This window comes from Astyanax mexicanus, chromosome 4 (genome assembly GCF_023375975.1).
Source record: "Astyanax mexicanus isolate ESR-SI-001 chromosome 4, AstMex3_surface, whole genome shotgun sequence".
In the NCBI taxonomy this organism is placed as follows: Eukaryota; Metazoa; Chordata; class Actinopteri; order Characiformes; family Acestrorhamphidae; genus Astyanax; species Astyanax mexicanus.
Window position 1 is genome coordinate 52,471,557 of NC_064411.1, and position 20,168 is coordinate 52,491,724.

The following is a 20,168-nucleotide window of genomic DNA, read 5'->3' on the forward strand; positions in this document are numbered from 1 at the left end:
CCATTCTCTCTCTGGGTGGGTACAGTAGATGGCACTCTTTCCCCTCATCACTCCTAGGGTGATGTGGATCAGCACAAGGCTGCGTCTGTGAGCTGATGTATCAGAACCGAGTCGCTGCGCTTTCCTCCGAGCGTTAGCGCTGTGATGCTACTCGGTAATGCTGCTAAATGATGCTAAAAATGTGCTGTATTTTTTTTTTTTTTGTTAATTTTAGGTGGCGGGAATGGGTTTCCCTACTTCTTTATATTTTCTTGCACATATACATTTTATTTATAAACCTAATTGTAGAACTCAGTGTATTGGATGTAGACATGCCATAGAGTGCATGATAATTAACAAAAAAAAGAAAGTTTAAAAAAAAAAAAAAAAAAACAAATTATTCAATCATCAAGGCCAGAACTTCCAGTCTGTGGTTCCATTAGATCTTTATTCAGCAATGCATTTCTTTTTAAAAGCACTTGGCAATACATAGTGAACAGCTGTTTTCCATGAAAAATGTACTGCATACATCAAACAAACATTCATGCCAAACAAAGAAGGAACGAAGACGTATCGAAAAAACCTTTGAACCTGGAAGTTTTTTTTTTATGTACTGAAAATAAGGTACAAAATAGGCCTTTATGTAACAGTGACGGTACATACAATACAATACTACCATTAAAGTACATTAGTGCATCTAAGCATTGAGTATGTTAACAGGATGACTGGAAATGATACAAAATCTTAAAAAGGCAAAGTATGAAGCTACTTTTTAATGCATGTGTTTATTCATTTATTCATTCAGTTATTTATGTATTTTATTTGTCCATAAAAAAAAAAAAACATTCTATGCTGTTTCTATTGAACTACATGAAATAAAAAGGGCTCCGTATGTTTAATAATGATAATAATAATATACACATACAGAGATCGCAGTTTCGGGTGCATGGTTTATGAAACACTGTCGGCAGGATGAAGAGGATGAAGATCTGGAAAAATCCTCATCATCATCATTATCATTATCTTTTCTTCGTAAAAGATAAACTAAAAGTGTTAAATTGGACAACAAGCGCAGAAAGATACAGCGTGTTTTTGGTAAATAGTCTTCTTTATATTAGGCTACAAACATTTATTTTATTTCATTTTTTTCTCGTGACAAAAAAACACGGTAAGACGATCTGAGACGTCCAGCGTTGAAAACAGTTGAAAAGAACACGACTGTAAAAACCTACTTTCCTACTTTGCTGGTAACCATAGAAAAGACAATTCACTTCTTCTATTCAAATAACTTTTTATACCTCTTCTTGGCTTCTTATATTAGATTGTACACCCTAGTTCAGTCTTAAGTTCGATGAAAACATGAAAACATAAATAAAGAGACAGTCAAAAGAGGTAAAACAGCACCTTATCCCCGAAAAAAAAAGAATATTAACATTTTCTTATTTTTGGAATAAAAAAAACAAAAAAAAAAAAAACAAAACAAAAACTAAAAAAGAAAATCCAAAAATCAATGGTTATTAGCAGACTCTCTTCTTTTTTTTTCTGCCGACGCCTGGTTTATAATATAATACAGCCTCGGAAAAACACAGCAGGACTGTAGAGAACTGATTGACAACACTGGAGAAAAAACACAGTGTGCACAGATTAAAACTAAATAAAACTAAAAGAAAAATGAAATCAATTTTAAGACATTAAGAATAAGAAACCTTCAGGCCTCCAAAGTATTTCCACCAACAGTAATAAAGTGATAATACTCTCTCAGACAGTACATGTGTCTACATGCACACTGTAATGTAGTCAGTCTGTAGAAAGTAATGCTGCGTTCCATTAAAACTCGAATGTCGAAAAACTGACATTTTTAAGCCCCAATTAGGGATAATAACACTCAACATGGCGTCTGTTTATAGATAAAAGTCCAGCCATGTTATTAGACTCGATCAGCTTTCTGCTTACACTTCAAGTGGATGAGGGTACCGAATTTTTTGCACAGTAAAATCCTTTAATTTTCTCAAAAATCGTCAGTGCTCCTTATGTATGAATTCTACCAGTCAGGTATTAAGGAGCAGTAAAGTCACTCCGCTAAAGTACAGAGTTATACAGGAGTTTCAGTTCAGTTATCCAGCACAGAGACTCGAGAGCAGAGCAGTATTAGCATTAGCCGCTAACCACGCTAAACGCTAGCTCTTTCGCCATTCAGAGGTGAGCATTATCGGCCTGTAGCCTGCTGCTAACCCCAGCTAGCACTGCTGGAGCAGCATTAGCCTTACCTGCTAACAACGCTGAGCGCTGGTTAGCTCTTTCACTGTTTCAAGGTGAGTATATCGTCTTGTAGCCTGAATATCTACCACGTTAAAACAAGCTACGTGGGACGAACCACCAGCTAATATCGCCCCGGCTTACCAGAACATTTAGTTACATTTAGGTGTAGCACTTTAAGTAAATGGAAGCGTTTTTCTCACCCAAATAAACAGTTTTCAGGTGAAAAATATGCTTAGATTAACTTCCAGCACTTGTTTGATTTTAAACAGCTACAGTTTTGTTTACTTAGCTTAGCTTTACAGGTGAATTAGAAGGAAAACATGGCTACATCTGTGTTCCTTACTAGTGTTGCATAATGAGCCTTATAATCCAGTGGACCTTATGTATGAAAATAGTACAGAAAATATAGGTTTATTCAAAGTATTCCTTATAGTGTGAAAAATATTACAGTATTACAATAATTTTAGCATCTCTAATAGAGTTTATCAGTAATTATATCCATTTGTGTTCTATTAAATCAGGCATACACCTGATTGTACTATCCAATTTCTTACTCGTGCATCTGATCACCTGTGCATAAAAAATACTGAATTAATGCATCAACAATGCTAAGCTGGGAAATAAAGAGCAGGATATATTTGGTCTAGATTTGCCATAAAACAGATAAATTTGCTATAAACAATTGACTAATCAAATGGTTGACTCCATATTGGTTAACTAACTGGAAATAATTCTAAATATTTTAAAAACACAAGTTAGAAATCACTCCCAGTTTTAAGATGCGACTTCCGAGCTCAATGGAACGCAGCGTAACTAAACCATCACTAATCTATAACTAAAGATCCACAGTGAATGGAGGTCAAGACAATGCTGAACACTGTTATTTTATGACGTTATGTTTCAGACTCAGTTCTCAGATTCCAGCCATGACTTAAAAACCATGATATACGAAGAACAAAGTAAAAGAAATGAAGGAAATACATACAAATAAAGAAAGGGGATTCATTGAATGTAGATACGAAGAAAAACTCCACCACCTATCAATGGCAGCGTATGGTTCTCAGGCAGTTTTGACGAGAAGGTGACGAGAGGCTTTAGTGTTCTAGACGTTTTCTCTGCTTCCACCACGCCGGCAACACTCCTGCTGATCACGGATCGATACTGAGGCTACGGACGTGTTCGCAGTAAGGCCTTATAGCTCAATACTTTTATGGGAAAACTGAGGAAGAGGAGGAGGAGGAGGAAGAGTCTGAGGAGGCTTGCAAAAATAAAGAGATGATGCCAGAGTGTCCGAGCATCAGAGTGGAGGAGAAGCAGAAGCATATTAACCAGCATGAAATGAACCATAGCTTCCTCTGCAGAGTTTAGTATATACACTTTAAACATCGATCAGCCATAACATTAAAACCACTGATGTGATGTTCAATTGGCAGCTGAGAAGGACTTGGATCTACATAAAGGTGCATCTCAAAAAATTAGAATATCATTGAAAAGTTACTTTATTTCATTATTATATAGATGTATTACACACAGAAGAATCTATTTTAATCATTTATTTCTTTTATTGTTGATGATTATGGCTCACAGCCAACGAAAACCCCAAAATCAGAGTCTCAGAAAATTAGAATATCATATAAGACCAAGTGGTACTTATGGCAGTGTGGGCAGTGTGCCAAGTCCTGCTGGAAAATGAAATCTGCATCTCCATTAAAGTTGTCAGCAGATTTTGTGGGAAAACAAAACTGCACTGACTTTAGACTTTAGATAATAAAACACAGTGGATCAACACCAGCAGATGACAGACATGTCTCTCATGGCAAACCATCACTGATCATCAGTAAATTTTACATTTCATTTTATATTTCAAATCAAGGGATCAGAGTCTGGAGGAAGAGTGGAGAGACACACAGTCCAAAATGCTTGAGGTCTAGTGTGAAGTTTCCACCAATCAGTGATGGAGCTCCATGGAAAAGAACCCAGGAACTGGTGATTAGATTATAGGAGTCCAAGTCTCACAGATTCTCATTGATCTAAAGCATCTGCTGCTGATTTTTACTTGGTACCAGATACCAAAGGACACAGTCAGAGGTCTACAGAGGTCTTCTTAAGTACGTGAGGTCTAGCAGTGGCACGTGGGGAACTTTTACAAAGGTTGGTAAGTGGTTTTAATGTTATGGCTGATAGATGTATACACAAAAGGTTGTGGACACGCCTTCTAACAAGTGAAATCAGGTTAGAAACATTGACCAATAGAACAGAGACACTCTGGAAGAGAGACACAAAGCTTAAGGTGGCTTAAGGTCACCATTCCCAATTCTGCATGCAATGCATGAGTTTGATGGGTCTACCAAACCCCAACCAACATTGGGCTACAGGGAGCTGTGTTGTTCTCTGAAACGATGGAGCCCCATCCAAAAGCACTTGAGGAGCATTAAATACAGATAAGAGACCAATTAAAAATGATGAGTTTCTTTGATTTTACCAAATTGAAAACCTCTGGAATATAATCAAGAGGAAGTTATTAGGCATAAAGTTATCCAAAAGCAGTGTGTAAGACTGGTGGAGGAGAACATGATGCCAATATGCATGAAAACTGTGATTAAAAACCAGGGTTATTCCACCAAATATTGATTTCTGAACTCTTAAAACTTTATTAATATGAACTTGTTTTCTTTGCATTATTTGAGGTCTAAAAGCTCTGCATCTTCATGTTCAGCAAATAAATGTTCATTTTACTCAAACATAAACCTATAAATACCAAAATCAGAGAAACTGATTCAGAAACTAAAGTGGTCTCTTAACTTTTTCTGTATACAACATCAGAAAGCCTTGATCAAAGACAAACTCTAAATATGACTGATTTTAAAGCAGGTGTCCACAAACTTTTGTCCACACAGTGTAGACTATGCTGAAAACCATTGGTACACTCCTTTAAAAAGAGTTAAGCTGTCTCTGTGAAAGCTAAGGAAAAAAAAAGCATGAAGAGCACAAAAAGCAAAGGTTTCCTCAACGACGTAGTGTCCAGAAAAACAACTTTTTTTCTGCTGACGAACAGAAAACATACTTTGAGGCATTGAATACACTCGAGTCCGGGATGGGTACGAGCAAATAAACCGACAGAACGACGTCAGGAAAAGAAGGATAAATGACGTAACACTGATGAATCTTAGCTTAGAGTGAGCCACAGAAAGCCATGCGACACACGCAGGAGCAGCTACTGCAGCGATCACGGTGGCGGCTCCCGGCGGGAGCTCTAGTACAGCAGGATCCGCCGCTCGATGGCCTTCCGGCAGATGGGGCACTCGCTCATGCGGTCGCCGCACAGCTGGCAGGTCCCGTGGCCACACATGAAGATCATGTTCTTCAGACGATCCAGACACACCGGGCACATAGTCTGAGAGGAGAGGGGGGGGAACCAGAGGTTTAATACTTGTTCAAAAGTCACTTCTAAGGTCTCCATCTGCTAAAAAACACTTTTTCTTGTTCTTTGTGAAACACTATAGGCCTCTCTGAGTTGTATATACATGCTGCATATTACATTACAACTGTTTCTCAGCCTCCCTTAATCTGCAGTAGCTAGTTTAAAAAAAAATCCTCAGAAATACGAGTTGATCAGAGAAACGTTAGGGTGTCTACGTCAACCGAGGAGTTCATGGCCCACCTCGCCTCAGGACCGCCCACAGGAAGTCCTGATCCGAGGAGTAGCTTACAGTTCTGTTTACAGAGCTAGTTACTGTTCGGTATCTTGTGTAAGCAACTGTAGGTTTAAATCGGATCTCCGGTGGATTCTGCATTTACAGAGACCCTAAATATTCACCAGGGAAGCACGATATGGCAAGTCAGAACAACTAGACAGAAGACCGGTCAAAGTGGGCGACTATGGCCGGCAGCCTACGCTTAGCTGGCGGCACTGATAACATTTCTCGGCCGCCGGGCCGTTTGACGCCATGAGTCTGACGTTAAGTGAAGTTTAAAGGTTAAGTTTAAGTGCTATATCTTTATAACTAAGGCTGTATCTCTGAAAACATTTGTCCTTTTGAGTTTTAGAGCTGTAAAATTGACTGTGGGGGAAGGCAGCAGGTAGGCGTTCTCTGCTGCAGTGCTGTTAGCCAATCAGAGGTGATAGATTTGCATGTATGAATATTCATAAGCAAGGGACCTGAGACCTTTAACTCCTGTAGGTCTGATCTCAAGAAGGTGAAAAAGATTAAAGCAGGTATTAAGGAAGAAGATTCTAAGCATAACCCAGGATTCAAACTCTTAGACCAGGAAAAACGGTGGATGTATGTAAGGTACACTGTACTCTACCTGTTCTTTGATGTCCTGCAGCTGCTGCTGAAGCTTCTGCACGTCTGCGTTGACATTAGTGTTGTCTTTGTCCCTCTGCAGAGCTGGGATATTTCCACTGGCTGCAAGGCAAACATGGATAAAGCTTGAGAAGATCTTCTCGGATGGTCATCAACCACTAGGAGTAAGGAGACACCTTCTTTTTGCCAGCAGGTGTCTCCTAAACCATAGGGCTTCTGAGAAAACCCTGACCAGACGGCTAGCAATGAAGCCAAGTAGCCCTGTAGCCCTCGATAATTATAAATTATATACACTTTAATTATCTTAAATTTTAACTACATGTACTACAGTAGAGCCATCGCTCGATCGGCACGTCCACTCATGAAGAGCTCATGAAGAACGGCCAGCCCGCCGCATGCTGAGACAGTGCGAATGAGCTTTGGACCTTAAAGGGGCAGGAAGGAGTTTTTTGGAAGGTACATAACTAAAGTGGGGGGGGGGGGGGGGGGGTAGAAATGGAATACTTACACCAACTTAGCGCCAGATTGTTGGGCTGGAGAAGATCCTGCGACCCCCCTGCCATTGAGTTAGAGCCCCCTGCTGAGAAGCAACCAGTCACAGTGTTACGTAATGCATGCTGCCCCGCATTAAAATATGTATTTATATATATATTTCGCTCAGGGCCAGACTGGGCTGGCCTACAGCACAGTCTCAGGATGCATCATTAGGCGGGAGAAAAGGGGGAAAAAAAGCAGGTTAAAATGATCGTTTAGTAAGAGAGGGCTTCTTTAATGCAAGGGTCTCAAAATGTTGGTCCCAATGGCTTGTGGCTCAACAGCAGAGAATTCTGGGAGAGCGAGGAACCAGCCGAGGAACCGAAAGTCAGAAGTCATAAGCAGGGGTATCAGTATCAGTCAAGCAGCAGAGGGGATCATTCTTAAAGTAGAACTCCTTTATGATGTAAAATGGGCTTTAAGTGTAGTAAAACATGATAAAAAGTTTTTTATCTTTGATGAATAGCACACCTCCGCTCTCTCACAGCTTTCAGAGTTCCAGTAATTTTAACAATTTTGTCCAAACAGCCTCAAAACACCCTCAAAACACCCTCCAGTAGTCTACGTAGACTCCACATAGGAGTAATGGCGGCGCTCAGAGCTGAAGCTTGTGTTATGGGATGTATACAGTGGTTTTAACAATCTTCTTGTGCACTTTTTAAGCCTCGTTTTAAATGTCAGGGCTCTCCAGATTCTAGCAAGGAGGTGTGGAGCTACTTTGAGCCTGAATAACGATTTAAAAAGTGATTTTTTTTTAGGGTAAATTATGCCCCGTTTCTCCCAGTCTGAAGGGTGTTTGGACAAACTGTTAAAATTTCTGGATCTCAGAACCCTGTGGGAGAACGGACGTGTGCTATTCATCAAAGATAAGTACTTTTATCATGTTTTACTACAACAAAAGTCCATTTTACACATGAGTTCTCCTTTAAATGAGCAAATGCGTAAGTAAATGAATAAATAAATATATAAAAATAACTTAAACAGGCCATCCAGCCCACCACCACCACTACGGGTAACCTTGAATTAATAAGAAAGAAAAAATGGCCCCCAAAAAAAAACTAATTCTGAAGCATTAATAATGATTAAACATATCATGTCATATAGATTATTTTACATGCATTTTATATCTTTAAAGATCTGATTTAATCTAATCTAATCTAATCTAATCAGATTACTACAACTCATTAAATATCATTAAAGTAGTTATGTAATGTAATGAAATCTGATTAGGAAATCTGATAGAGAGCTGGATTTTAGCTCAATAATCAGATTTCTCAGTGAATCTGAACTCCTAACTTGAGTATTATTGGATGTTTTCATCAGTGAAAACAGACCTGGTAGTGGAAATAAGCGAGATGCACTCATTAGATTGCTTCCAAACACTTTCTGAGCTTCATATTTTGCTAATGTATGATCATATTGTGGCTTGATGTGTTTTATAAAGCTGTGGTATGAAGTGTGGGTTTTATGTGATGTTTAAGTCCTATTCTGTGAGTTTTTTAGCTCTTATTATTATACAGTACCAGTCAAAAATTAGGGCACACTTTCTAATTTAGTGTTTTTATTTTTTCCTACATTAAAAATTAATACTAAAGTGATTCGGACTATTAAGGAACAAATAAGGAATCATTTAGTAACTTAAAAGTGTTAAACATTTTGAAGCGTTTAGATGCTCTTATCTGGGTGCTGTTAACTTGTGGTTTCTGAGGCTGGTAACTCTGATTAACTTATCCTGTACAACAGAGGAAACTCTTGCCCTTACTCCAGAGAAATGCCGGTTTCATCATAACGTTTTAGAAACGCTTTCAAACCTCTTGAAATGTTTCCGATTGACTGAGCTTCATTTTTTTAACTTGATTAGTTGAGTAGGTCTTGCTTCTCATAATCTGGATTAGAACATTATTCAAATAGTCACTATTCACTGTATACCTGTAACTCTACCTCTTCACTACTTTACTTTAACTGATGCTCTCAAACACTTTATTAAGAGACAAGAAATTCAAGTAATTAACTCTTGATGAGTTCAGCACAGCTGTTAACTGAACGCCTGAATTCCAGGTGACTCTACCTCATAAAACTGACTGAGAAAATCCAGCCAAGTTGTGCAAAACTGTCTTAATACAAACAAGAGATGCTACTTTGGGGAATCTAAAATATTATTAAACATACTCTGGTTTGTTTAACTCTTTCTTCACTAAATAAATTTCAGTTTTTCTTCATAGTTTGGACAAAAAACATCAAATTTAGAAAGAGTTTGAGAGTGTCTGGGTTCTCTGGATTAACTCCAGTAGTTACTTTGTAAGATTAAATATTTAGTGTCATTCTTACCACTATTTTGTACTATACTAAGATCAGTCCACAACATACTATATATACACAGCACTAACACTATTAATGCTGCGTATAGAACTGGGCCACGGCGAGGGCGAGTGTTTGAGGCAGTTTGTGATTGAGTATGGATGTCATTGTGTGGGGTTTGAAGCTAAAAGTGGCCCCTTATGACAAACAGAACCCAGGCATGGTAGTGGGGGTGTGGGGGAGATAAGAGCTACAAGTTGCATTCCTCTGTTTAATGTGTGTGTGTGTGTGTTTGTGTGTGTGTGTGTGTGTGTGTGTGTGTGTGTGTGTGTTCGTTCGTGACTAGGTCACTAGGGAATGTCAGGATGGAAGAATCCGTCTGACATCTAAGCGCTGCTCAAAGAAACCTCGAGGAACGAAAACTGTATACAAGTGAACTTACACCAGTATCCCTTTGAACTCAAACTAAACCAACAGAAAACATCAAAGGGAGGAGGACAGTATGATCACTGTGTCGAGGGATGCACCAAAAATCTGAATTCTTTGGCTGAAACCAAACCTTTTTTTTGTTGAAATGCCATTTTTTTAATAATTAAATAATCAAATAGACTAAACATAATTACTTTACCTAAGCAGCACTACTCCAATCATGACTTCACCTCAGTAGTGCAATTTTAGTCATAAATGTACCTCAGCAGTGCAATTTAAGCTATGCATTTACATTTACCTCAGAAGTGCAATTCTAATATTTGCCTTAGAAGTGCTTTTCTAATCTTACCTTTACCTCTACAAGACTATTCTAATCGTACATTTATCTTGGTAGTGCTGTTCTAAATCATAAATTGATTTCTGCAGTGCTATTCTAATCATCCATTTACCTCAATAGTGCTGTCCTAAATCATAAAACATAATCTCTGCAGTGCTATTCTAATCTTACGTTTACCTCGGTAGTGGTGTTCTTAATCAGAAATTTACCTTAGCAGTGCTATTCTAATCTTACATTTACCTCCGTAGTGCTCTTCTAAATCTTACATTTACCTCTGTAGCACTGTTTCAAATCATGAATTCACCACAGCAGTGCTACTCTAATCATAAACTTACCTCGGTAGTGCTGTTCTTAGTCAGAAATTAACCTCAGCTTTGCTATACTAATCTTACATTATCTTGGTAGTGCTATTCTAATTGTACATTTATCTCGGTAGTGCTGTTGTAAATCATAATTTGATCTCTGCAGTGCTACTCTAATCTTACATTTACCTCGGTGGTGCCATTGTACAATTACCTCAGTAGTGCTGTTCTTATTCAGAAATGTACCTCAGCAGTGCTACACTAATCATAATCTTACCTCGGTAGTGCTGTTCTTAATCAGAAATTAACCTGAGCTTTGCTATTCTAATCTTACATTATCTCGGTAGTGCTATTCTAATTATACATATATCTAAGTAGTGCTGTTGTAAATCATGAATTGATCTCTGCAGTGCTATTCTAATCTTACATTTACCTGGGTATTTCTATTCTAATTGTACAATTACCTCAGTAGTGCTGTTCTTATTCAGAAACGTACCTCAGCAGTGCTATTCTAATCATATATTTACCTCCGTAGTGCTATTCTATTTATGAACTAACTTCGGAAGTGAATTCTAAACTTGCATTCACCTCAGAAGTTTTATTGTAGTCATGAATTTTTCCTTTAACAGTGCTATTTTTGTTACATATGAGTGAAATTTACATAGAGAAAGGCAGCCAGACTTTTGGTACACAAATAGTTATGCTAAATACTAATATGATCAGTGATACTGAACGCTTTATTTAGTTTAATTCATGAGAGTAGAGCGTAAAATTAATTAAAACCTGTATTAAATTGTGATTCATTGTGATGCTCCATTTATTGTGTTATTAGGACGACATTATGTTTATTGTCTACCTAGAAATGAACATAGAGATTAACCTAAACCTGTATTTCATCAGACATACTTTTTTTTTCACTTAGAATTTTGGTTGCCAAATATTCGGTGCATCCCTACCTGTATAAATGATGAACAATGAGGGAATAAAAACATAAGACAAACAAACACACATGATAAAACACCAATTATACAGACACAGTAAAATCCCAGGATTACAGAACACACTAAAAATAGAGCTGTAGTCGTTTTCCTAACGGCTCTAAGGGTGTGAAATCCTGATTCTCTCAGGGATCGGGAACTATTTTGTTATGTAGACATTCCAGAGCCATTGCTAAGCTCATTCCTGTATGATTAAATGATCCTATTAGTCATAATCACAGGGGAGAATTCATGAGCATGTGCAAAAAAAGCAAGAGACGGTGAAGCAAACAAGCCAACGTAAACACTGAAACATGGAAAAACGCTCAGAACGGAAGGATAGGGGGGGGGGGGAAGAGAGCGAAACAATAAAAGAAAGAAGAAAAAAGGGAAACTTGTGGAAGTTCACTCACTAAGGTCCTCATCATCAGTGGCATCCTCCATACCTTTCCCTCCACAGCACAGGACGAAGGGAGTGCGCCGCTCCACCACCGCCCGACACTGTACGCACTTCTTCATCAGGCTGGCACAGTCTATAACACACACACACACAGTCAAGAAAAAAATAAACAGGGTGAGGGGTTAGGACCCAATGCTTCCTCATTAGCAGCTAACAATGAGGTGCACGCTCTCCAGTGTCAGAGGTTATAAACACAAGCCTCAGGCATTAGAATGGAACAGGCTGGATTATAACATTGCTATGCAGGCTGGAAGTGATTCATAACCCATTATAAATCATGCATCACATTGTTTCCATCACAATTCAAAATGTTATTATAACTTCTCGTTTCTTTATTTATCATCCCAACAAAAAACTATGGAAAATCTGCCCTTCACATTAATATATTGTCTAATTAATGCCATGGGTATAGGACTGGACGAATATGATCACAAGGTACATCACAATATATTTTTTAGGGGTTGATACAATATAATTCTGATACCGATATGAACAGCTATCAACACCTTAGCAACCACCACAGACACCAGGATACTGAACCCTATATAGTGTTCTGCCCTTTGTGCTCAGCTTAAATGTAATCACACATAGATTCCAGGCAAATCTGATAACACGGATACCATAGCAACACCTTAGCAACCACCTAGTAACAGCTTTGCAGCACCTCAGCAACCACCATAGCAACACCTCAGCAACCACCAGAGACACCATAACAACCGCCTGGGCAACCACTACAGCAACCACTTAGCAACAACTTAACTATCACAAAGACCATTAGCAGCAGCTTAGTAACCACCTAGAAACATCTTAGCAACCACCACAGAGACCACATAAAAACCACCACGGATACTATAGCAACACCTTAGCAACCACCTAGCAACCACTTAAAAACTACATAGCAATGAACAAATATCTGTCTATAGCTGATAGTCTATAGTTATTTTAACCAAATATATTCTCCACTCATTTTACTTCACTCATGTCCTTCACAATAATTGTTCTTTAAGGAAACAAAAGTATTTTTTTTTACTGTATATGGCACTCTGTAAACTACAGATACTATAAGAGCTAAACATCTAAACCCAAAACACTGATGGGTAAACAGCCAGTCTGGAGGTATTCTGAATAAATAAGCCAGTAATCCAGATTAAGAGCAAGAGGTGGTGGTGAGCTAAAATAGCTGTGAACGGTCATCCACTCCACACCCTGAGAGTAAACGGAGCGGGGTGTCATGTGATGAGCTGGTGACCGTGATGGTCTGCAGAAGGCCTGGATGACGTGCAGCAGTGAGACTGAGAGGTGTGGAGGTGAGACGGCTGACTTACTCTCACACGCGCACATGTGACCACAGGGCTGGAAGAGGACGGCCGCTTTCTTGTCTGAACAGACCACGCACTCCTCGATCTGATGGGAAAGAGCAGAGGTACAGGTGCATCTTAAAAAATGAGAATATCATTGAAAAGTTACTTTATTTCAGTAATTCAGTTCAAAATGTGAAACTCATTATATAGATGTATTAAACACAGAGTGATCTATTTTAAGTGTTTGTTTATTTTATTGTTGATGATTATGGCTTCCAGCAAACGGAAACCCAAAAATCAGCGTCTCAGAAAATTACATTGTTATTTAAGACCAACTGAAATTTTTGGCAGTGCGCCAAGTCCTGCTGGAAAATGAAATCTGCATCTTCAAGCGCTGTACGATTTTCCAGGAAAACACTGCACTGACTTTGATCTTGATAAAACACAGTGGATCAACACCAGCAGATGACATGTCTCTCCAAACCATCACTGATCGTCAGTAAATTTTACATTTCATTTGTAAATCAAGGGAAAAATCAGAGTCTGGAGGAAGAGTGGAGAGACACACAGTCCAAACTTCTTGAGGTCTAGTGTGACTGATGGTTCGTTTTTTTCGCCAAATCGCAAAAAACAATATATATCTCAATATTTTTCATCCCAGACAAAACTATATGTTCCAGATTCATACCGGCACTTTTGTTAATTCGTGCAATATCATATATGTTATATTAGAGTAGCCTAGTAGTTCTATTAGTGTTCTATCTAGTGTATTTCATTTCGGCAACAACTGAAAGACAATTCAAATTGCACTAATTATAAACAACAGAGTGTTGGGGCTACATTGTCCTTTAAACAGAGATTTTTCAGAGGCACACTCCAAACAGAGTCATATGAGAATCACTGGCAAGATGGAACTGGCAAAAACGACCAAAGAAACCAAAAATGTAAAAAAAAAAAAAAAAGTATTTTCCTTGTTACAAATAATGACAACCACCATATTACCATAGATAAGTGTGTAGTTTCAATGGTTGATGGCCATTTCCTTAATAGCAAGCATAATAAAATAAAAATATAAGCTTGTTTTATTAGCTAGATAGCTAACGAGCTAACTTTCCCGTTCCACCTTAAATGGTGCAACAGATGGCAGAGGCTACAGCATTTAAGATGGAACAGAAAATTAAAGGAGGAACTAAAGAATTGCACTAAATAATAAGAAGTAGGGCTAGAAAAAAAGAGAAAAGGGGTTGGGTCCTAGTCACATTTGGGTAAAACAAGTTCATTATGTTAATAACTCACCCCTACTGGGTCTGATTACAATTAAGACTAATTTAAACAAAAAAATAAAGATCTTGCTACTGGATTAAACTGCCACACTGATTTGTGCTGTTATAAGTGTGGACAACTGCTGTCTTCTCACCATTTAATCATTATTATAAATATTAAGTTATAAGTAAATTTAGTGCTAGAAGGTTGAAGGTCGTACCTTGGTCCGGGACTGGACCTGGTCCTTACAGATGAGACACTTCTTGACCCGTGGTGAGCAGAGCGAGCAGGTGGCGATGTGTCCGCAGGGTCCGAACAGCGTGTCCCTCTTCATATCCGAGCACACCATGCACTCCTCCAGCGTCTCGTTATTGCTGTTCAGAGAGGGGCTGCGGGAGCCCACCTGTCCACTGTAGGAGGAGAGACGTGAGGAAGAGACGGATGGTGAGTGGAACAGAACACAAGAAACAGAAGAACAGATGAGAAAGAAGAGAGAAAGGGATATAAAAGGAGGTACGTTCACATTACTAGCCACATTGCTCAAATGTAAGTGATCTGTATCTGTGTGTAATGTGAACGAATCTGACCCTGAAACGTCTCATTCTCACATTGATACCCAGTGTATAAATGTCTCCTTCTTCACCAACAGCAAAACACTCATATTAGAGAGACGCGAGACTCGTAGCTTTATAAAGGGAAATGGATGCGTTTGTTAGCAGCTCATATGTGGAGCATCTTTTGCTGGAGTGGAGAAACAGGAAACAGCTGGTCTGAAGTTCATGCTCAGGTGGAAGAGGTAAAAAAAAGACCCGGTGGTTTGCTTTTGCTGTTTTTTTTGCAGCTATAGCTGCACAGCTGCACCAAGAGACGCAGTGTGGGTACGAGAGAGAAGCACGTAGCGCTAATGCTAATGTGTAAAAGCGTAAAAAAAGACACATGAACTCAGATTTGACTGTTCAATGGATCGGATATGTATCCGATTTAGGACCACATATAAAAGTGACTCAGATCTGATCCAAAATTCGGATTTGGCACATTCACGCAGCCATGAAAAAACTCAGATTTAAGTCACTTTAGCCGGGTAATATGAACCTAATATTGAACTGGTTTGCCAAGTTTCCATCATCAAAAGTAGGTTTTGGAATCAGCAGCATTCGTTCACAACGGGAACTGAAGAATACTAGATTCTTCATTGTATACCATGACAACATTTTGACAGTTCCACTAAAACTAGTGTAGACTTGAGCCGGTTCGCTGAAAAGCACCACAGTTCTTAGAAATCCCAAACAGAACTGGTTCAAGAACCAAAGTTCTTTTGGTGGAAAACCAGATTGATCTAGACTGTAAAGATGGGATGTACCTGGTCTTTTCCTTGTGACACTTGGCCAGAGCTTTGCAGAGGCTGGGGTCAGGACACAGGTCCAGAGGAGACTGGCCCTTCTTGTTGCGGATGGTGAGGTCGGCTCCGTTGGCAGCCAGGAAACAGGCGATGGAGGCGGCGCTCTTCTTCTCTGCACCCTGGGTGCCCAGTCCCATGATCAGCTATGGAGAAAAATGACAAAGATGGTTAGAAAAGTGCAGTGAAGATGATATTCATATATTTTTCAGGAAATCTGTATTAAAAAAGTAGGCCAATAGTCAAGACTTAAATTGAATTGAATTGAAATACTGGTTGTGACTGTATCTTTCACCAAGAGAACCGAGAAAAGCAAGTGTATACCCGAAAAGCAAGTGTGAACACGGTACAGCAGTGTATCCCTAGCACAAGGCTTCATTAAGGAATAAAAGGAACAAAAAATATGAAGTTAATGGTTGGTCTGTATTTGGTTTTACATTGCAAATATGTGATATGTGATTTTTTTTATTATTTTAAAATGTTTTGCATTGTAGATAAATACTTTTTTGAGAGCATCAGTTGTAAAGTTGTAAAGAGGTAGAGATGGTATACAGTGAAAAGCTCTATTTGAGTAATGTTCTAATCCAGATTATGGAAAGAAGGTGGCAAAAAATGAAGGTCCCCAAACCCAAAAAGAAGAATTTCAAACACTTTCAAGTGCAGTCCGCCGGAAAGACTGACAAAACCAATATAAGGATGAAACTGGCAATCATCAGGGACGCTCAAGGAAAGGAAGAGCAAGGGTAGCACAAGGTAAATTCATCAGAGTTACCAGCCTCTAGATAAGTGCAGAGTATTTTGGTTTGTTTAACCCTTTTAAGTTTTACTACATGATTCCTTATGTGTATTTAGGACCAAAAATGACAAAAGTATAAATAAATAAATACATATATGAATAAATGCAGATAGAAATGAATAAATAAATAAATATATGAATAAATTAAATAAATAAATACACGCATCACATCAATAATTGTATAGGTTAATACATTTCTTATGTGCATTTATTTATTTATTTATTAATATTTCAACATTTATTTATTTATATATTTCTTTATTTCTACATTTATATGTGCATTTATTTATTTATACTTATGTCATTTTTGGTCCTTCATAATGTGTTCCTTTTATTGATTGAAATTAATAAATATATTATAATTAAAAACTCTAGCCAGATCGTCCAGCCCTAATGCACGCAATACTTCTCTCTACAGGGACAAGACAAGCTGTGTGTGTGTGTGTGTGTGCCTTTGACATGCATTAAAAGTATCTCAGTACCACCTTTATTTGAATTCATCTTGTGCGTCTGATGTGTGACCCGCCGTTACCCAGCGCCTCTCCTCCTCATTAATACTCCTGTGCAGTCTGTATACTTAAGGTTCACCTGACCTCCTGTCTCCATCCGTCACAGCTAACAGCTGACCCCAGACCTGCGAATTAGCACTTAACCCACCAAACTGTCCATTCCCACCGACCCCAGACCTGCCACTGTACCTCCCCCCCTCCGGTGACTGCTGTAGATCACACTGCCCTTCCTATATTAAACACAGAGCGCGTGACTCGTTCACTCCTCTATCACACCATCACTCCATTAATCCACAGCGCGAACAGAGCCCCGAGCCTGGCCATCCATTCAGCCCATCCAGCCAATATCTTAATAATCTTAATTCGCTGAATATTGCGCAGAACTGGAACGCGCCAGATGAATGAATTATCCGCCTCCGCATTGCGTTACGGGCTGACCGTGTCATTTACTGAGCGGATGTTTCATTTAGTTCAGAGCCAGAGCTCACAGAGCAGCCATACATATTCACTCCACTCATCTGATGGGCTTTTAAATGTATTTTTGGGGCAATTTCTCCTCTTTGTTACATTAGGAACTCAATCTTAAGACACTGGGGAATGAGTTTAAACTGTCTCCTATTCTCTACAGTCAAGCTGCTGTGCTTTACATGATTTATATTAGACCAGAGGGGTGTGAAGACCCTCAATATTCAGCTGTGGAGCAAAGAACATGGTTCATACACTTTTTAACCAATACCATTTCCATGACTTTTTCAGGACCTTTTCATGTATTCAAGGCAAATTTTAATGAAAAGACAATCGTTAAAACACCAGTGCAGACATGGACAATAAAACTAAAAATAAACTAAAACTATGATGATAAAAAAAAACATTTCTTTAAGCAATGCTGACACAACATATAATAAAAAATGAGTGTTAGATCCTGAGAGCTTCATTTTGTATGGTTAACTTAACCAGACTATTTCTGTGCTAATGTATTTGTTATCTCAAAATAGCTTTTCTCAGTCGCTAAATGGAAACACTCCATGCCTTAACCAAAACTTTGTCTATTTCTATTTTTCCAAAACCTATCCAGGCCTGGAAATGGCTATTTTCAAATTCCCTGACTTTTCCAGATTTTTCATGAGCGTATGAGTTAAGAAACAGCTCCATCCATTACTTGTGGGATGAATTAGGAAGTTGGGGATGATTAAGTGGAAGCAATCAAATCTAGAAGAAGGGCTTTCCTGGATAGCAGATACTGTTACTCCAACAAAAGCAGGATAAACTCCTTTTTATACAATTAATTAAATAAAAAAATAAATATTTAATTTAATTACAAGAGTTTTGTCCATATAGTGTATGCATTTAGTCGCTGTCATTTAACAATAATTTTCTTGCTCAAATTTTGACCCAACATCAATTTGGCAGTTCTCTATAAATAGCTCTATTCACGATAAATGCACCAATTAAAATATTTAAAAATATTTTAAATTCTATTTTTTTTTTTTTACTTTGTTAAGGTTGTCCTGCAGATTAGCCATTTCAGATATGCTGTTTTTTGACAATTTACAGCTCCAGAAAAAATGACTATTTATAGGTACATGTTTGAATAAAATGAACATTGCTGATTTAGTGTCTATTCTACTGACTTTCTGCCTAAATTCCAAATAAAAATATTGTCATTCAGAGCTTTTCTTTGCAGAAAATAGAAAAAAAGATGGAAAGAAAACAAGTTCATAGTAAATTTATATAAAAAAAAAAAAAAAAAAAAACTAATGTTTTAAGAGTTCAGAAATCAGTATTTGGTGGAATAACTCTGGTTTTTAATCACAGTTTTAATGCGTCTTGGCATCATGTTCTCCTCCACCAGTCTTACACACTGCTTTTGGGTGACTTTATGATGCCTTGTACTCCTGGTGCAAAAGTTCAATAAGATCAGCTTTGTTTGTTGGCTTGTGACAATCCATCTTCCTCTTGATTATATTCCAGATGACTTGTCATTTGGATAAACCTTTAACATTTACTTACAGTCCCGGAAAGCCTACAGTGTAAGTGTACTGACTGCTGAATACATTAAATATACAGCTCTTGAAAAAAAAAATGAGACACCACTTAAAAATGATGAGTTTCTTTGATTTTACCAAACTGAAAACCTCTGGAATATAATCAAGAGGAAGATGGATGATCAGAAGCCATAAAACCAAACTGAACTGCTTGAATTTTTGCACCAGGAGTAAAGACATAAAGTTATACAAAAGCAGTGTGTAAGACTGGTGGCGGAGAACATGATGCCAAGACGCATGAAAACTGGGATTAAAAACCACCAGGGTTATTCCACCAAATATTGATTTCTGAACTCTTAAATCTTACTTTATGAATATGAACTTTTTGTTTTCTTTGCATTATTTGAGGTCATATTTCAGCCATTTCTCATTTTCTACAAATAAATGCTTTAAATTACAATATTTTTATTCGGAATTTGGGAGAAATGTTGTCTGTAGATTATAGAATAAAACAGCAATGTTAATTTTACCCAAACACAAATAGCAAAATCACACTTACTCACATCCCATTACCTACAGAGTCGCACTAGGCTCACAACCAGGAGCTGAATACAGTAAACGCTACATTTACATCACACATGCTGTGCAGGATCAAACTACAATGCCCACCCAGGTCCAAACACATACTGTACTGCACTGCAGCACAACCCACTCAGTTCTTCCAGGGCCGGTGTGGGAGTCACTGATTGGCTGTAAAAGTTCATAAACTGCCACTTCACAGTGAGCATATTCTCATTCAAACTGCCAATTTGGGCCCTAATGGTCTGAGAACGAGCGATTCATTTAGCAGCTGTTAAGCTATTTCAGCGCGACTCGCGTCTCTCGCGCCGAGCTCTCTCTCGCTGTCGCCGCGCTCCCGCGTGGGTCACTGGAACAGACGAGGGCTTCTGAAAAAGGGGAAAGCTCTCGTTCCGATGACTCGGGATCGTTTCCCCGATCGCGCCCCGCTTCAGCGCCTCTTACATCTGCTCTGACG

At 38.5% G+C, this 20,168-nt stretch overlaps 1 protein-coding gene across 7 annotated transcripts in view; it reads right to left on the minus strand.

The window, feature by feature from the left end:
• Nucleotides 1-408: 408 nt before the first annotated feature.
• Nucleotides 409-20,168, minus strand: part of mib1 (MIB E3 ubiquitin protein ligase 1) — a 104,191-nt gene continuing 84,431 nt past the window's right edge. For 4 of the 7 annotated variants that reach the window (XM_022678686.2, XM_049476544.1, XM_022678687.2 and 1 more), the window contains 7 exons: nucleotides 15,807-15,988; nucleotides 14,667-14,856; nucleotides 13,208-13,286; nucleotides 11,836-11,955; nucleotides 7,054-7,125; nucleotides 6,547-6,647; nucleotides 409-5,632 (listed from right to left, as the gene is read on the minus strand). In XM_022678686.2, the coding sequence (XP_022534407.1) occupies nucleotides 5,492-5,632; nucleotides 6,547-6,647; nucleotides 7,054-7,125; nucleotides 11,836-11,955; nucleotides 13,208-13,286; nucleotides 14,667-14,856; nucleotides 15,807-15,988 (885 nt within the window). In that variant the 3' untranslated portion in view covers nucleotides 409-5,491. The remainder of the gene's footprint in view (nucleotides 5,633-6,546; nucleotides 6,648-7,053; nucleotides 7,126-11,835; nucleotides 11,956-13,207; nucleotides 13,287-14,666; nucleotides 14,857-15,806; nucleotides 15,989-20,168) is intronic. The other 3 variants (XM_049476545.1, XM_022678689.2, XM_022678688.2) reach the window with 3 other exon arrangements.